The sequence below is a fragment of the Pavona decussata genome, unplaced genomic scaffold (genome assembly GCF_977016875.1).
Source record: "Pavona decussata unplaced genomic scaffold, jaPavDecu1.1 SCAFFOLD_185, whole genome shotgun sequence".
NCBI classification, from domain to species: domain Eukaryota; kingdom Metazoa; phylum Cnidaria; class Anthozoa; order Scleractinia; family Agariciidae; genus Pavona; species Pavona decussata.
This window is the reverse complement of record NW_028145594.1, coordinates 498,704-518,606: the sequence shown is the minus strand read 5'-3', so window position 1 is coordinate 518,606 and position 19,903 is coordinate 498,704. Positions and strand designations below refer to the sequence as shown.

Genomic DNA, 19,903 nt, shown 5'->3' with positions numbered 1-19,903 from the left:
AGCACTGTAAACAGTACTAACTGAGGACACTATAAATCAGTGAAAAAAAATATACAAACTGAACATAACATCGGTATAAAATCTCAGCTGGTGGGAGGCAAACCAGTTGGCTATTACAAAGCGTGGCCTTGGATCATCATGTTGGATTTCAAAACGTTGCTACCGGGAAACGAATCCAAGTGGCTCCAACGCGACTTGAACCCGGCGTCTCCGGATTACAACCACTAGGATTTTCGCTTCTCTACTCAGTTGTAGTTCGAGCAAAAAATCACAAGCATGAAATGAGAATTCAAAATGCTGTATTCATAATTATGTTGCACGCTATCTGTCAGTAACCCTATTATTTCAGGACCAATGAGAAACAAGTACAGCACTTAATTTTCAAACAATACGACGTTCTACACGTGACTGGCTCTACAGTCTTGTGGTCTCTAATTTATAAGGCACTAAATACTGGGAATTTTGTCATTTACGTTTTACGACACTCGTACCATGAATTTCGCCAGGCGTCCTTGACAAATTTTATCACGTAAACTTTGATTGATTCAAGGGAGAAGACATTGCAAGACAAGGTTTGTTAACAGTCTAGAATTCTTGAAGGAATCTACATGCTTTCATGACTTTCCACTTCCGGTTTAGTTACAGACGCATTCTCAGCACTTTCGCTTTGTTTCGTCCAACATACAAAAAACTAGCCGTCGTTTTTGTAGCATAACAGGTCTGATATCGTGCGTTTAGGAATTTGCCACGTCATTTTTCACTGCTGCTGAGGCGAAGACGGACCCGTACACAAAGTGTATGAGCTTCTTTTAAACTGTTTTACTATCAATATGATGCCGAGAGGAGCAATCGCTTAAATTGCACACAGTACACTAACAAGCAAAGAAATAGTCAGTCTAGTCGTGCATTTTTTGTATTTTTCTGTCAAAAGGAAACCAAAAACTCCATATAGTTTGCGCAGGAACTAGCAATTGCGGGCGGTGATCTACTGAATGTTTCAAGGAATGACCACAACCTTCAATGATGCGAATATTACAATAAGGGCGTGATAGACACTGTTTGTGGTCACCATGACCTTTTTCTAGTATAGTAGTGGAAGGCAAGCCTACTCGAGAGAAACGTAATTTGGGTAGCTGGGTAGCAGACCAAAGTGATTCGATTTCTCAATGCGCACGTAGGCGTGCCCTTAAAAGATTTTAGCCAATCGGCGGTTTCTGAGACCTATCACATGGTTGGTAATCTCGCGGCTTCTAATTTCCGTCAGTAAAGTCTGATGTTCTCCAGATTTTGTTTACGAGTACGAGATGTACAACGTACGAGTCCCGTTGAGTGTCTAAACTTCATCGTTCTTGTGTTGAACGTGAGGAAATTTTAATGAAATTCAAACTCAGCTTGAAACTTATGAAACACAAACTTACAAAGGCAAATTTTCGGACTAAAAGCTTTGCGAAGAAATAGGATAGTTTGCATAAGAGGCCTTTTAGTCTTGTTTTCCATTTTGAAACGAAGTCGATATAGAGGTCATTGACTGAAAATCACCTGGCCTATTGTTATCTTTCGGAAACCCGGTGAAAATACGATTTTCGTCGAGTTTGTGCCATTAGAGTTTGACAAGAACCGCTGAGATGAGTGCACCGTTTAATAGCAAAAATGTTTTACCTTGTCTCCTTAATACCTTGTCAGTGTTTTCCTCTCTGAGGAAAACAGCGAACCTAAAACCCACTGGCCTCGCGCTGAAATGGCCAAAATACGCCACAGAAACACTGACAAGGTATCAAGGAGACAAGGTAAGCCATTTTTTGGTCAATTCATGCTTTTTATTTTTGACTCCTAAACACGTTCGTAATTTCCCGTACAAACCCTAATAATTTACGCCATTGCATATCACTCATCGTGGCACTCAAATAAAGAGGTCAAACAAAGGTCTTATCAACGATCATCGAGCTTAGGCTACATGTGCTTTCTACCAACTGAGCGCTCCAGCCAACTGGTCATTTTGTAACTTCGTAATAATTTATACCTGTAGTTCGTATTATTAAGCGAATTTTCATACATTGATTCAATATCATTAAATGGTGCAATTAATCAGCTATGGCCTCAGATTGAATACTGACTGCCGATTGGGCTTCTCTCATGGAAACATGATTTGTGCAATTCCACCCAACAAATTCCACCTTTACCACTCCAAAGCAAAGCAATAAGTCAATTTAATCCTCAATCTTCAAGCAACTCATGTATTTAAGGCCCCCTTTCCTCCTGAGGTCCCCTAGTATTTATAATGCACTGTTGTTGAACTTACACATTTGTATTTCTTTTTTTTTTATATCAATAGCATTTATGGCTCAATCACTTGATGAAGCTCCAGCAAAACGGATTAGGAAGGAACCTGGTGCACCAACGCTTAAAAATATTGTGGTTTTGAAAAGCAATGATGTTGCAAGGCGGGGTGATAATGTATTCATGCCAAACACAATTGAAATGGCACAACTGAAGAAACCAGGAAAGGGACAGTTTAAAACAAATGTGCAGATTTCTTCAGTGATGGAAGAAAAGGATATTAAAAGGATGTTAGTCGAGATTTTTCCTTTTCTTGAACATCAGAGGTAATTGTAATTTACATGTACTTGTCGGTTATATTACTATATAACATTGTGCCTTCACTAAGTCCAAATAATAAAGGAATGATCATAAGGATGTGATCAGTGCACGAAGATATTGAAGTGGGGCATGAAAAACGAAACAAAACAACGAAACCAAAGACAAAAATGGCTTCAGTTGAGAGAGGCAGAGTGATCTTAAAAAATATGAAAGTCAGATAAAGCGATGGTGTGTCATTCTATTTTGCCCAAGAAGTACAAAGAAGAATCTAGATACATTAAGTCATCAAATTCGAAAAAAAAAAAACTTAAAATAGACCTGTGACCTAACGGTGAACCAAGTGACACCTGGGTAAAAGCTAGTTTAATGTTCTAAATTTAGTCATTATTCATTTAATGATCTACTTGTGCAAAGCTATATGCCTGCAATTAGAGCATATTTCTGAGAAGCATTCGAGACATTGTCAAAGAAATACTGGTTGGAAATTAAGTGTTCACCCACTTGCTCATCAGTCATGTGAGTTTTCAATTCGTTGGGCAGGTAAAAAGTCATAGACCACTGGCCCAAATTGGGGAGTGCCAGTTCCATCCTAATTTTGCAAGGTGTATGTAGCTTTTCTTGTTTCCATTTTGATGTAAAAAATTCTAACATTAACTTTCTGGTTCCACATCTTCCACAAACTTGATGCTAACTTGAAATATTTCCCAGCTTCTTTAAAAATACAACTGTGGCTGCTGCCTTGTGATACTGGTTACTAACATGCATTACCCAAAAACTTAAACAAAACTGAAAAGTGACACCACTGGTTAACACAAGTTAAAGTTGTTGGAACAAAACAAGATGTTCAAGGCCATTGACTGACTCAGTGGGAAGCTGAAGAAACTCAGGGCTATCTATCAATAAAAACGACTTCCAAATTTGATGTAAGTGCAAAAAAATGGAGACAAGCCTCCATTTTTTTGGCCTTTACTGTTCTCAGGGATTTTTCATTGAAGGAGTAGATTGCAGTCAAATTTGAAATCAACATCCTTCATGGATCTGCAGCATGAATTAATTATCACTCTGATAGGTAGCCTAGTGAACTGAGCTGTATGATTTATGATGACCTTTGCAACCTAAACACCAACATCACTTAAACAATTTAACCAAAATTATAGTGTCTGTATGGGGGAAAAAAGTATGCTATTTGAAAAAAAAGTTCGCACCTGAACTCCTCGATAGTTCATGTGCGTTCATGGCAGAGAACCCATTGGAACTAAAATGGCATGAAATCGCTTCAAAGAGCACTACAAAGGCTAGGTGTTCAGGTGAGAAATTTTTGTTGCAAAATTGTTCCCAATTTCGCCCAATCTCGTACCCAGAAGCCTCAGGCTTTTGGTCAGCGGGTAGGCGCCAGGAGAGACTCTGGAGAATTATTAAAAAAAATTAATTTTTTTGATTGGCTGCTTGATGTATAAGCTCCGAAATGGCTTCCATTGTTTTACGGCAGAAATCCTGTGGTAATAAAATTCCATTACCCTAGAGTCTCTCCCGGCGACCAACCGCTGACCAAAGAGCCTGAGGACTCTGGGTAAGAGATTGAAATTTGCCTTCAAATATGATACTTTTCCACATACAAATCTATATAATTTTGCTAAATTTAGGCAATGGTTATCGTGAGATTGATGTTTAACATTACAAAGGTCTACAGAGGCTAAAACTGGAAGATAAACCTTACCAGCTAGCTAGCTCACATCCTAACTTCCATAATTTTATGCATCTAGTAAACAACACAAAACCTTACCTTTAATGTCAATTTAAGACAAATAGACAAAAGTGAGTTCCAGTTTATAAATAAGAGTTTTCCCTGTCCGAACTTTTGCTCTTAAACCAGGAAAGATTCTCTATCCACTGCAGCCAGAGCTAAAAAATCGACGGCTGGCGGAGCGATCTGGCGCAGCAAGGATATATTTTTTAAAAACTTCTCACTCATTGGTCAGTTTTTCCCGCCCTTTCCAGTCCCTTGCTTCCAAAACAAAATAATCAGCTGACCATTAGCCTGTAGGCTCATCTTTGCTTGGCAGCCATTTTGTTTTTTTTGCAGACATTGGTTCCTCATCCTTATGAGCTTACATGATGTCGCTGTGACGATTTTTTAAGAAAGTTAGTTTCCTACATCAACACAAGCAAAAAGAGAAGTCTCATCAATATTATTAAGTAGAACTATAGGTCTAGTTAATAATGTTGATGAAACCATAGTTAGTAGCAAGGGATGAAGGATGCAAATTCAGGTCTGGAATTACATGTAAAATATTTTAATACCAGAGCTTTCACTTTAAGCTTAAGTAAAGTTAGCACATATAGTACATTATCAAAGATTAATTTATAGCAGTGCTAGTGGCTTAAACACCTTACATTGTACAAATAAGACTGAATGGGCTCTTTTATCTGTTCGTTTCAATTGGACTAATTTCGTTTGAATTATTATTATTGTTTCAATTTCCTTTATTACTGAAATACATGTACACTACACACTTTTTGACTGACTTATTTCCGTGATCCCACTACACACTTCTACCTAAGTAAAATTGTTTTACCTTAATTGGGCAAAGTCAGTTGTAATCACCCGAGACAACAGTTATCTCAGGATTCAATTTTCTTAGCTGAGAAGTGTATGAAAGGACATGTCGTCTGGCGAAGTCAGCATGTGGGGTTGACCTGTAGAAAAAAAATTCCTGTCAAGTAATTGAAATTTTTGGGTTGTATATAGACAATGTCAATAATTTCGAAAGTAGATAAAGAACTATCTTTTTCGATCAAATTCGATACTAATCAATCAACAAATATGGGAAATCAATAAAAATTTCGAGAGATTTCTAGTGATTATCGATTTTGATCAATTTTCAATGTTAAAAATTGATTTGGTCAATTTTAACGGCGACAAGTATCTGAATATGAAAAAGATGTATGGCGGGAGATAAGACTGTAGTGGAACGCGGGCTCAAACAAAGTGAGAGCCAATCAACCATAGCAAGACTTCATTAAACCCAGATTCAGTACACTGTACTAAAAACTGAACGAGGAGCTACAGGAACTAAATTATATATGTACATGAATGTACTTTCACTGCCTTGTAGTAAAAGGCTTAATAACTATGTCAATGTGATCTTGCTCGTGGAGTGATATTACTAGGCAGTTGTGAAATAGATTTTACAAGCTATGTTGTACTTAGACCAGTAGGTAAAAGGCTGACCTAGGTTCCAATACCCTACATTTGTAATTTAGAAGGGCTTCACCCATAGACCAATGGCACCTGAAAAGCCATATAGCATGGATTCTCAAAAGGCCAAAGTTCTGCACAGCCTACCTGTCAGGCCTCATTTCAGAACCAAGTCATCTGGCTACAACCTTCGCAGCACTGGCAATGGGATTTTTTTCAGTATCCTCAAGCAAAGTTCTATAAGACTCTTGGTGATTGTGCCATTACGTTTGCTGCTCCTGAATTGTGCAGTTCCAGAAAAAAATCCATACCCACCCCATGGAAAGTCATTGAAAATTTCTAGGGGGAGGTCTTAAAAGTCAAAATTTTAAAAGCAAAGTTTGGGGCTAAACTGGAATTTCCTTGGGAGGAGGAAGGGGGGGCAAGGTGCAAAAAAAACCTTCTGCACAGGGAGTATGGATATTTTCTGGAACTGCACACTATGGAACCCTCCTCCTTTGGTCATTTGGTCGGCTACGAGTCTCTCTTTCTTAGGAAAGCATTTGATTCATTTTTACACTGTAAAGTGTTTTAGAACATGTTATGGTTAATATGCTATATGTTAAGTATTTCATTCACTTATTACACAGAATCCCCGCAGGGCAGGCCGTGTCTAGGTTTGGGTCGGGTATCTTTTTTTTTTCCTTCGTCGTTGTCACAAATCGCCAAATTAATTTATGCATTAAAATATGTCCTCCCCTAGTAGGGATGTATTGTTCTGATTGTCTTCGACAAAAGCAGGCCAATCAAAATCTATTATTCGGGCACATATCACGAGAGGGGGGACCCACTCATCCCTTCCTGTGTGACGTCAAATCATTATTTGATTTATTCATTAAACCTTATTAAATTCTGCCCTCTCCCAGAAGGGATTTATTGTTCTGATTGTCTTGAACAAAAACAGCCCAATCAAAATCTCTTATCGGTGCGTATATCACGAGGGAGGGGACCCACTTATCTCTACCTGTGTGACGTCAAAGCAAGTCATCATTTCAAAAAGTTGTTTTTGTTCAATGGCGGCCACATGTATGAATTTAAGATTCTGACCTGCCGTTTTCAGAGAGAAAACAAACCTTTTTCAAGCGGTAAATCGAAATAATAACTTCTACATGTAGGTGGTACTCGACAGTTGAAACGGTGGAAATTGGGAGAGTTCACAACGAAGAAATTCCGCTTTCAAAAACAGATCGAATAATCAACGCGAAGGAAAGCTAGAGGAGGCCAGACCAGTTCAGCGGGGTCATGACGTTATTGCAGAGTTATTTCTGGTATAATTCCTAGTAACACAACGATAAGTATCACACAATATATCTGAATAAAACCATTCAGACAATTATTTCAATTGCCAAGGGAGGATATATAGTTTTTAAATATCTGCGAAACATACAATGGGGAATAATTGGGGCTACATTAAGCATTCCGTGTTGATGCCATTAGCCGGGCATCTTGTTTATTTATTTATTTATTTATTTATTTATTTATTTATTTGTGGGGCAATTTAAGCTTTTTGACACCATTTAAAAGTGGCATAAATTATTATTTTAGTGCCTTATCCCGCTGGGTTGCATAAAAACTCAGAATTTTGATCATGTGTTTTAAGTACCTTACTTTCTTTTCTTTTTTTGTTGTAAATTTTAGATTCTATTGTGCTGCTGCAGTTGACCGTGGAACAAGATTAGACTTCCATGGTGAGCCTCGTATCTGGGACGGACATTTCATTAAGCAGAAAATAAAGGGAAATTCAGCTCTATACATTTTTGCAGAGGAGGTAAAGATATATTGCACATACATGTAGGGGGTGTATTGTATTGGTTTTTTTTTTGTGAAAAAAAAAATGTTGCCACAGACAGTATAAGACATGCTTCTGTTAAGTGACCGAAAATTAATATAATTATATTCTAGATTGCATCTTGTGCCATACATATATATACATGTAGAGCACTATTGGCCTTTCTTTACAAGATTATCCTTTTTACTGGCATAATGCCCTTTGACCGAGTTTACCAAGTCCAGGAGAAAACATTGTGCATCCTCCCTGATAAGGTCTCAGCACAGATCTATGGGCATCCTCGCCTTATGTTTCTCTCTCTTTTGTTATTTATTTATCTTTTATGTTTTAATATATATTTATCTTGTGACAATGTGCAAGAATAATGGCAAAAAAAAAAAAGAACTGAAACTAACTGGTTAAAGGTGTGCTACAGGTAGCAATTCTCCACCCTTTATTGATCAATCAGTTCTAGAGTATAGTATTAAAACAAAACAAAAAAGTGATACAGCTAACAGGTGTTATAAGTTAAAATGGTATGCAAATACAGGGAACGTCAAGCAAGCACTTAGACAATGGGAGTGGCAACCTTTGCTGCTGGTTAAGACTTGTTAAGCCCATATGTAGGGAAAGTGGTAATTAAAAGTACTTGCAAAAAAATAGAGAGTCTATGCATGATTCTGGTGTCAGACTGCAGTGGCAACTGTCATCGCTTCTCAAACATTTATACCTTAATTTTATTTTTTCAATAAATGTCATGATATGCAGACACAGACAGAGATAATCCACAAAATGTGTGGTGGGTGACAGAAGTTTGGCAAGGAATATGCTGGCAAGGCTCTATTAAAATTCAATGACAGAATAGACCCAATGGGTGATGAGCTGTATACATATAGATCTTATTCCAAAATGGCTACTATTTAATATTCTTTTGTTCTTATTCAAATAATAAGCCCTTTTTGCCTTGTTCCTAAGCTCCAAAATCAAAAGAATAATATATTTTATTCTTTTGATTATAAATATATTATAATTATTTTACCTTGAACAAGGCAAGAAAGGCTAATATGAATGCAAACAAGGTAGTATTGAAATGGAAGCGATTTTGGAATAAAGTTTACGGCAAAAACGGATTTGGCGCAAAATATTTGAGGATTGGTAGATTCACAATTGCAGGCAATTGCTGATCAGAAACTTGTGTTATCTAAAGGAAAAATACTTTTTATAAAGAAAGCTCACTTAATATTTGTTACTCAATAAACAGGTAAAATCTGATTTATTCATTATTTATCATCTATTGATCTGATAATTTTAAAATATTTATACTTTATGAAATATATATACTATCAGTGCCAGAAATGACATATTTTTTCCTTTTTCAGGTGGAAAGTGGCGATTGTCTACCAGACTTGAGAGTGTCAGACCGGTCAATCCTAAAGCGTTCTCATGATCAGATTGAAAATGGAGAAACTGAAAAGCTTGAACAGTCAACCCAAATGGAAACAGAATCTGCAGGCATCTCAAGACTTTCATCCGGACCTAGTGCATTATTTAAAGGAACAGAATTGCAAACTAATCTCTCTGTATCCAAGAGCATTGCTAGTCATCCGAATATCTTACCAGCAGCAGCAGCAGGTTCTGGTGAAGAATCACTTGCAAAGAAACTCCCTTATATCCCAGTAACTGGTCAACAAGGGATGTTACCAACAGTTTTGTTTCCAAGTGGTTCAGCAAATCAGGAGACAAGGAATGCAACAGCTGTAGGTCCATTTTTTGCTGTGGAACAGACGTCACAGCCTAGAGGTAATGTACTATGGATGTATAATGATTTAATTTATAATAATATTATTTAAACCTGTCTTGCATCTCTTCTTTCTTGAAAATAGCATTGAAATTAGCATGCAGTTCAATTTGTTTAGGGGACTATACTGCGATAAATAACCTCCATCCATGAGAGTGCATGAGGATCTTGGCCACTCTCTGAAACTTACCACATTTGATTCTCATGCAGTCTCTGAGTGAACAATTGCATACATGATTCTCAGACCTACAGATTTGAAATGACTTAATTTACATTGTTCATGTACTTTGTTGGGTTCCAGAAAATATCCATTAATCCCCTGCCCTCCTTTGAGGGCTTTTTGTTTTGGACTACTCTTCAGTTTGGATTTCTTTTCCAGGTTTTTCTTGATGTCTCCCCTCACCTTTTGAACTTCCATAATTACAATTATTCCATTTGGCTACACCAACTCCTTGAATATTCCTTGTTATTTTAAGGGACAGCTTAGATAATTATTTTCACTCTTTCTGGTATACACATTTGCATCATCTTATGTTTGAGTATTTGCTACTTGCAATCAGTAGATGCCAGTTTGTTTTGAGGACGTTTGCCCATGCAGTTTTTCATGTTTTGCTTTGGTCTTGTTACATGTACAATCCAACAATCACTATTTTCTTTTACATTATTTTCTTATTGGGAAGTCTTTTGAGTGGTTTTTTAAAAGTGAAGAAAGAACTCAGTGTCATTTGATGCATATTTTCTGGGATATTTTTAGAACACAATGTAATCCATCTGGCATCAGATAGACTGCTGAAGAATGCCAATCCTCAGTGCAGTCAAGTTTTAATTTTGCATGATGTCTTTCATGCAGTGGTCATGTGGATAATCTATAATGTGCTTTGCAATCTAGGTGGCTTACTACAGTTTTTGCATTATGCGTGCGCGCTGCCCAAGGCACGTGAAAGCATCTTGCGCGAGCAAAATCACGTGAGCCAGCAGAGGAAATCCCGCAAGCGCAAAAACAAAATAGTGGCTCTGAAAAATTTCCTGGTATTCCAGGTAGGTTTCAGAGGTGTGCTTACTGTAGCTAGATTGTGTTTGGGCTTGATAACTGAAAAAAACGTGTTGTCAAATGATTGCCGTTCCTTAACAGCCTTAAAGCCTTTGCAGACTTGTGATTTTGCGCCAAATGTTTGAACATGAAGGCAGCATGCACTCACCAGTTGGAGCATGTGCGCGGGAGCCCAGGTTCTCCCTGAAACAAGCATGCACAAAAGTCTTCTGACTGGAGGTCGCAATAACTTTTTTCTTGCTTAATTTCCCCAAATCTAGCCGTACAACTTATGTTCAAATTTTTGCTTTTGACAGAAAACACTTAGACCGAAACGTGAACATTTTTTAAAGAAAATCTGGCAGAATTTTTTTTAGGAATTTTCAAATAAGGGAAAATTTCCCAATTTTTTCATTTGCCAAATTTCTCTCTGACAGAATTTCGTGTTCTTCCTTGTAAATACTTATTTTTGCCCACTTTCCAATCCCGAAATTTTGAAGTGGGGTCGTACAGCTAGATTTAGAGCCAGACAACTCTAAAAGGTGTAGTTGCCAGACCCCAACAAAGACTCATTCTTTTGTATTGAACACTTTTTGAGCATTCCAAATTTAATTTGTGACTTAAAATTATCTCTATTGTATTTATTGTACTATAAAAAATCTCCAAAAAAATTCCTGTTGGCATTTTTCTGAAGTTTGATTTAAGGCCTTCTTTCACTCCAGAAAACTGTAGTAAGCCACCTCAAAAAAACTTATAAATCTCAAAATTTTGCAAGATAGTCGTCGTCGTCGTCGTCGTCATCATCATCATTATCATTATTATTATGTATATCAATATGTACACATATATGTACACATATATATTTAAATGTACTAATCACAATTGCAGACAACCAGTGTTTTCTTTAAAGCCTATATTTCGGCTGCATTGAACAGCCTTCATCAGGGCTAAAACAACGGTTACAAATCCGCGCCATACTATTTTAAAGATAACTGTATACAAAAGTATGCGTGAACTAACACCTGTAAATGTGCGCGCGCGCGCGATAACAAGTATAAACTGAAGCGTTCTAGCGTCTTGCGCGCCTATTTTGGACCCAAAAAAAATCATCCGTATTCAAACCATACGGGCTCAAAGTATTGAGCCTGTATGCCCATTGTCCCTCCTTGTCTCTCAGATCTTCTATCTTGTTGACTCTGTCAATTAACTGTATTTTCATATTTTTATGGATAAACTGGAGAGTCGTTTATTGCGGGAAGCAGAGTTTAGACCTCATACTTGGTGGAGATATATTGACGATATCTTTATCATATGGACGGAAGGCGAGGAAAAGCTTAAGGTGTTTCTTGATTATCTGAATAATGCGCATGATACCATCAAGTTTACTTCTAAATGGTCCAGGAGTGAAATTGAGTTTGTAGATGTTAGAGTGATGAATGTATGCGGATGGCTGGAGACGGATTTGTTCGTGAAACCAACTGACAGTCATCAGTATTTGCACTTTAGTTCTTGCCATCCAAAGGCGTGCAAAGAAGGCATACCTTTTGCTCAGGCCATGCGTTTAAGGCGAATTTGTTCACGGCAATGTGATTTTGAGAAAAGAGCAACAGATCTTATCACTTTCCTGGTGAATCGGGGATATAAGAGGGAGTTCGTGAACGGTCAAGTAGCTAGGGCGAGGAGGATAACGAGGTCAGCGGCGTTACGGGACAAACAAAGACAACGGAATAAACGGGTGCCATTCACTGTTACGTACCATCCAGGATTGCCAAACATCGGAGGGATTTTAAGGGACGTACATCCAGTCATTCAGTCATCTGAGAGATGTAAAGAAGCAATAGCTGATGTTCCTATGATAGCTTTCAGGAGACCTAAATGTTTGGCGGACTATCTCGTTCATGCAAGAGTAAAAGGCGGACAGCGAGAGGGTGGAGAACGTGGTACACATAAATGTGGATCAACTACATTGTAGATGTGAAGTATGTGACTATTTAGATGAAAGCAGTTGTTTTAAGCGCACTGGTTCTGCAAGGGAATATTCTATTAATTATAATTTTAATTGTAACTCGTCGAATGTAGTTTATTTGTTGACATGTAAGATTTGTAAACTTCAGTATGTTGGATCTACTACCACAAAATTCAGAACGAGATTTAATAATCATAAATCTAGAATGAGGCGCCACAGAAATTTAGATCAGGCTCAGCGAGAACAAGATGATTTGTTGTATAGGCATTTTTGGAGTGACGGAAACAATGGATTGCATGATATGAAAATACAGTTAATTGACAGAGTCAACAAGATAGAAGATCTAAGAGACAAGGAGGGACAATGGGCATACAGGCTCAATACTTTGAGCTCGTATGGTTTGAATACGGATGATTTTTTTTGGGTCCAAAATAGGCGCGCAAGACGCTAGAACGCTTCAGTTTATACTTGTTATCGCGCGCGCGCGCGCACATTTACAGGCGTTAGTTCACGAGTACTTTTGTATACAGTTATCTTCAAAATAGTATGGCGCGGATTTGTAACCGTTGTTTTAACCCTGATGAAGGCTGCTCAGTGCAGCCGAAATATAGGCTTTAAAGAAAACACTGGTTGTCTTCAATTGTGATTAGTATATTTTTACCCGAAGACTACTATCTACGGTTGATGCTTGTGACAGATTGTATATATTTAAATGCATATATATTGAGCCTCACAGCCTTTTTGTGCTCCTCAACTTTGTCTTTTGGGTGAACTAAAACCTGTCTGAGGGTGGTTTGAGGTTTAATCACTGTGGCTACCCTGTGTTTGTTGAATATGCGTTGTATTTTCTCCGTGAATGAATGAACGCAGAGTTTCTACCAATGAACACTATAAATCAGCCATAACAGACCATGTCTGTCAGAACAATCATATTATCAATTGGGAAGCAAGTGAAATAGTTGAGCTGGAAAGCGACAACTTTAAGCGATGGATTAAGGAAAGCATATGTATTAGATCGAACACTCCTACTATGAACAGGAACGAGGGAGCCTATCAGCTTTCTCCCATATGGACACAAGTGATCTCCATCCCCAAACCAGGGGAGGAGGGGGCGTCTACAGAGTGACTTTGCGCATTTATCGCAATAATTAACACATACTGATACACCTTGCTCAACAATGGATCTTTAAGAGTCACTTGTGCAATGCCCACGGTCATAATCGGAAGATCTTTATGAACTGCTCCAAAGGCGTAAATTTCACGTGCCATGGCGACCCTTGAATCCTGGCACAGTAATCTTGACAAAGCATCAGCTTTCAAGTGTTCCTCTGAATGAATTGATTACCACACCAAGTCCATGAGATGAAGCATTGCACGTACATGTAAGTTGAAGTTCCTGTTTGGCTCCAAATAGACACAGTGAGAGTTGGAACAGCGGACTTGGGACCCTTGATGGCCTGCAAAGGCTTGTGGTCAGTAACAAATCAGAGTAAATTTGCACCCATAAAAGAACTAGTAAAAACGTTTCACCCCAAACACCAAAGACAAGGCTTCCTTTTCAACTTGAGCATATTATTCTTCTCAGCGGTAGTCAAATGTTCTTGACACAAGTGCAATTGGCCGTTCTTGCCCATCATCCATCACATGACTGATTACCTCACCAAGTCCATGAGATGAAGCATTGCACGTAAGTCGAAGCTCCTGTTTGGCATCATAATGAACAAGAAGGGCATCACTACTCAGGCTTGTCTTGCACCTTTCATACGCTCTCTGTTCCACACTTGTCCATCTCCACTGTTCATCTTTCTTTTAATTAGTAACTGATGCAATGGTACAAGAGTGGTGACTAACTGTTAACCCTGGTAGAAAATGTGAGTAGTACTGTACCATGCCCAGGAATGCCCGCAACTCACTCACATCTTTCGGTACCGAGGCATCTTTATATAGCAAACCAGATGCAACCCATGCATAAACATCTACTCGTAAACCAAAGTACACAACTTGTTTCTTCAGGAAAACACACTTTCTCACGTTTAGCACACATTATACCTGTGCAGTCTCTCTAACATTTCCTCCACAATCTCCAAGTTTATTTTCATTTCAACACCTCCAAGAAGGATATCATCTTGATTGCATACACACTTCTCAACACCTTGAAAGATTTCATCCATGGTTGCTTGCCTGGGAAATTTTTGGCGCAAACTTTAACAACAGGGTAGGGTAACTTCGTATATGCGTACAGTCTCTTATAAGTGTTAATACACATGTACCTTTGGCTCACTTCATTAACACTCATTTGCATATAAGCATGCGTGTGGTCGAGTTTTGTGAACACCTTGGATCCAGCCAATGTGGAGTACAGGCCCTGTGCTGTCGGGAGAGGATACTGTTCATCACCAACAACTTGGTTAATGGTTACCTTGTAATCGCCACATATTCTGACAGACCCATCAGATTTCAGTACAATGACTATTGGACTTGCCCAATCACTCTGCTCGATTTTGACAATAACTCCATTTGCCTCTAGCGTGTTAAGCTCTGCCTCCCCAGCCTCTCTCAATGCATACGGGACAGGGTGCGACTTAAAGTAGATCAGATTTGCTCCCTCACATATGCGGATGTGCGCATCTATTTCCTTCATACTGTCATCCTTCTTCTTTCTTTGATAAGAATGCAATTTAACTCTTCACTTCCCGATCAATGTTTCGTTCAACCTAAAGACCTTACGCCAATCAATCTTGAGTTTTTACAACCAACAAAATTGGATTACCCTCGTTCTCAGCAACAATCATTGGGAGGACCTGTTCTTTTCCACTATCTACCTCTACCTTGCACAGCATCTGGCCACACTTCTTTAATACTTCACCTGTCTACGTGTAAGTCTTTATAAGTCTTTAGTGTTCTGAAGTGGAATGGATTTAAACCGCTTGACATACGTATCTCGACTCATAATAGAAAATTCAGCTGCTGTGTCAACCTCCGTATCGATATGCTCACTATTTACCTCCACCTCAACATGGTATCCCTTACTCACTCTACCACAATTTGTAGCATAGAGACCAAAAATGTCCAACTCATTGTCTGAATCCTGATTTTCAGCATCGTCTGTGGATTGACTGGCTACCAAATTTTGGACTTTTCCATTGGCTATAGCTTTCCTGAAGCACTGCTCTTACATGCTGAAGCTATGTGTCCCACTTGCTGACTTTTTTAGCACCTTGTACCCTTGAATCTGCAAGACTTAAGCAAGTGGTTACCATTGCACCGTGAGCATTTTGCACCTTTCTACCTATTCCTGTTCCCTCTGTTGCTCACACTGACTTTGTCACTGAACTTGTCACCTACATTCCTTAACTAGGGTTCGATCTAAATTCACGGCTGTTCTTCTCCGTCAATTCTGTAGAAATGGCGATGTTACACGCAGTATCAAATGTCAAGCTTGATAAGTTCAGCAACTTCTTTTGAATTTTCACATTGTTCAAACCATGAACAAACCTGTCTCTTAATGCTCAGTCCAAGAATTCTTCCCAGTTGGAAGGAATTGACAACTTTTTCAAGGCCACAATGTAATCACTTATGGACTCACCTGTCAATTGATCTTGCATACTGAAGTGAAAACGTTCTATAATCTCCAAAGGAACAGGACCATAATGATTCTTCAGCTTCTGCTCGATATCCTCAAAAGAAGTTTCTTTCGGTTCTTTCCACAGCAAATTCCTAACACCAAAATAGACTTCTTGGCCAACTTCTGTAAGAAAAAATTACCTTCTTCTGCTGTGTGATACAGTCTGTACAGTGCTGCCTAAATACATATGTACATCGACCGTGGGTTTCACAAGGTGGACGCCAGGGCAGTGCACACGTTTTGCCCTTGCATCCACCTCAAGAGGAACAAATGAATAATAATAATAATAATAATAATAATAATAATAATAATAATAATAATAATAATAATAATAATAATAATAATGAAGCATGATAATGAATAATGAAGCATGAGACAAAACTGAGATGAAACCTAGGGAATCGCGCCTCAGGGTACTACCTAGGGTATTTCAGGGGTAGAGGCTTCCCCCCCAAGAATGTTGTTATCATTACAGTATATAAGTAACCATATCAGAAAAATCATCCAGAAATGGAAAAGTGCGGTTGTTGAGTTTGTTTATTTTATTCACGTACTAACATTTCAACGAGTATGTTTAAATATTTGTGGAATTAGAAGTGTCGGGTAACTCTTCTGTTCAAGTTAGCAAATATCGGAGCTAAGTGTAACCTTGTCAGAACGTGATCACAACTAAAAAATATTAAAAATAAAATACCTCTTTAACATTTATCAAAATTGTGTCTTAAAATGCACCAGATTGCATCTCAGCGCATATTCATTTCAAAAAAAAAATCCGGGGGAGCGGACCCCCCTAAGAAGGCAAGCTCGTGGCCTTCGGCCACTAAGGACCTCTCCCCCAAACGATAAATCCTAGATAGAACCCTGCGCCTTCTTCAATGGCCACATATTCGTACTCTTAATTGCCTTTGTTTGCTCTTTGTGTTTAATTGTTAGTTATCAGGTCGCTTTTACCCAAGAGATTTTCACGGAAACCACAGCCACCTCTCGCGATCTCATCAATGCATTGCTCACGGCTTGTGCTACTGTCACTTTTGATCAAAGTATAATTATTTCAATACGAAGGACTTTGAAGTTATACTTCCACTTATATATTGAGGTTATTGTTTATCGCTCAGTAAATCTGTCATCAAAGTGTCTGTGCAGGACTCAAAATTTTTTTCAAACTAATTGATCGAAAATAGCGAATGAAGCGTTGTCAGTGTTGTCACGCTTTGGAGTTTCATTTTGATTGTAGCAATTTAATAAGTTATTTTGTTACCTTTAGGTCCATCAATGGTTCCTGTGTGTCCTTTGGCAATACCAGGGACCATACTTTCCTCAGCATCCGATCAACAAAGTTCAGGCATGGCAGTCCTTTATATTGCTGTTGGTAGCACTGATTCAAGGCAAACAGGACTGCCAGTAGCAACAGTTCCACAAGCAATGGTACCTTCAATGCTAACACCCTACATGACTAACTTGACGATTTCTAATACACCTTCTAATAAACCAGTTGATGTGGAGAAATCTACTAGGAAAAGAGATCAAAGTTCCCAGACAGCAGAGGGTAGTAGAGACTCGTTTGAACATGCTTCTCCAGTAATGACAGCAGCGCAAAGCGATGGATCTAGTTTACCAGTTGAAGCAGCAACGGCATTGCAGCATGGTGTGGAAGAAAGGTCAAGTACTGATCAATCAAAACAATCTTTTGCCAGGAAAAATTATTCAGGCTTATCACAGGGTGTGCAGGAGAAAAAAGCAGACATGAATAATGTCACTGAGAGACATCATGAGCTGCCAGAGATATCTGCAGATGATGTTGAGGACATCCTGGCTACATATACAGTAAGTGATTACTATTTTGATGAATTTGGCAATCATAAATTATTTGATTACCAATTTGACTTAGATTAATGGATTTCTTGACTCCAAAGAAGAGAAGCGTTTTCAGTTTTTAATTTGTCAGTTAACCATACACTGTCAACAACATGTAGTCCTTTTTAGTACTGCTCTCACAGATGCAGAATTTGCTTGTAGCACAAAAAAATGGTCAGTTATGCATTTTTGCCACCCCAATCTGTGAGCGCTCTCCTATTTAACTCGTAAATGCGTGCACATATGCAATGAATGAGTTATCGTAATGTGGGGGAAATCTCACTCGCTCATTCCATTGGTCACTCAATAGGCTGTAAACTTTCAAATGTGGCATATTTTCCCCGGGGGGGGGGGGGGGGGGTACTCTCTTATAAGAAGCTAATGGGGATGTGCTGCTGGATGGGGTTGCTTTTTCACGACTGGAAGGACCAGAATGGAGTTGCATTTTCAGTGGAGTTACTAGAATGGGGTCACACATTTTTGGATTTTTGGGGTAAGAGAAAAAAAAAATAAATAGAAAGTGACTTAGTTGGGATCGCCAAAAATTACATTTTCCCAAAAAGTGACTAAGATGGGGTCTATAACTGGCCACAAAAAAAGACTATAATGGGGCAGGGGCTCTGAGAGGCTAGCGGCACATACCCAGCAAAACTGAACCCAAGTATCCCCCCCTCCCCCGGGATACTCTCACAGCTGGCTTAAGTTTCTCTCCTACCCTTTTTGGAGTTCAAAATTAAAAGAAATAGTCTAAAGAACACTCGATCAACTACTGTAGTCTTCGTACGTTTTCATTTTGGTTAGAAAAGCCCTGTGTTGTCCGTATTCAAAGTTGCTCAGGTAGATTAACATTGCAGTCCAAGTCAACAGGGATTTACCGAAAACTGGAAGGAGAGACATCGTAGGGAGTTCCGTGATCATTCGTGTATTCTTCTTTGGTGGTCCAAAGTCATTTAACTGTTAAAATTGTTGCATCATGGGTGCCAGATAGCTAGACACCCTGAACAACTAATACAATGACACAATAATCTCTTCTGAGATAGTTGTGCGCATATGGTGTAATGGCAGGGTGGGTGGTCTTTAACAGAAAGGTCCTGGGTTCAAACCTCATGGTAAAAAAGTTGGTTTTTTTTTCTCTTTTTTGTTTTTCTTTTATACCTTTAAAAGCCAACCACTCCAAAAGCTTTAAATAATTTTCAGAATTTAAACTTTCTTAAAAATACAAAACTTTTAAAGGAGCTCAATCTCGCCGAAGGGAACAGCTAACAATAATTATTTAAGTGGCATAGAATGCAGAACAAATAACTAAAGATGCCTCAATTATTAAGCCTTTATGGCTTTCTTGTTAAATACGATTTATATTTCGAGTCCTGGGCCAATGAACAAACACAATGCAAACAATTACCTGTTTATGTCCTTCAGGTCACACCACATTCCTGCATGGCGTCCACAAATCCTTAGTTGTAGCGTAGTTTGATGCGAGTAAATACATGTACCTGCCAACTCTCACCCATTATGCGTGAGTCTCATGCCTGCGGACTAAAGACATCGATTCCAAGCATCAAGGACAATTTCCTTTCAGATTTGTTATGTATTATTTCTTTGCACTTTATAACAATCGCAAAAACTTTCCAATGTCTACAGTCCATTCGAATCGTAAGTGTTCAAAGGTTGTCGGAATATCTTTGGACATCTTCGTCAATGTTCGGAAGTCTTCAGAAAATAGTTGGAGATGTCTGGAAGTAGATCGGACATTTTCAGAAATCCCGGCCATGACGAGACAAAAATCTCTCCGTTTACCGTTACCACTATTCACTTCCGCATTCACAAGTTGGCTCACAGGAGCCTTCTGATTTTTACTTATTGTGTTCGTGAAAGGTGCTTAAGTGATGAGTGGTCTACAGAAGTTTTGTGTAGGATTGGAGTATCCTTGTCTTTGTTCCCTCATATACAAGTATTAACTTAAGACAGTAAATTAAATCTGCAGACATTAGTAAACATTAAATAGATCTCCAATAATTATATTATC

The 19,903-nt window shown here is 38.6% G+C and overlaps 1 protein-coding gene across 4 annotated transcripts in view; it reads left to right on the top strand.

The window, feature by feature from the left end:
- The window catches only part of LOC146462760 (uncharacterized), a 121,632-nt gene that overhangs the window by 9,064 nt on the left and 92,665 nt on the right, over window positions 1–19,903 (top strand). For 3 of the 4 annotated variants that reach the window (XM_085085230.1, XM_085085233.1, XM_085085229.1), the window contains exons 2-5: window positions 2,333–2,603; window positions 7,475–7,604; window positions 8,984–9,404; window positions 17,288–17,847. In XM_085085230.1, the coding sequence (XP_084941356.1) occupies window positions 2,338–2,603; window positions 7,475–7,604; window positions 8,984–9,404; window positions 17,288–17,847 (1,377 nt within the window). In that variant the 5' untranslated portion in view covers window positions 2,333–2,337. Of the gene's footprint in view, window positions 1–479; window positions 573–2,332; window positions 2,604–7,474; window positions 7,605–8,983; window positions 9,405–17,287; window positions 17,848–19,903 lie in introns of those variants that run through there. The other variant, XM_085085232.1, reaches the window with a different exon arrangement.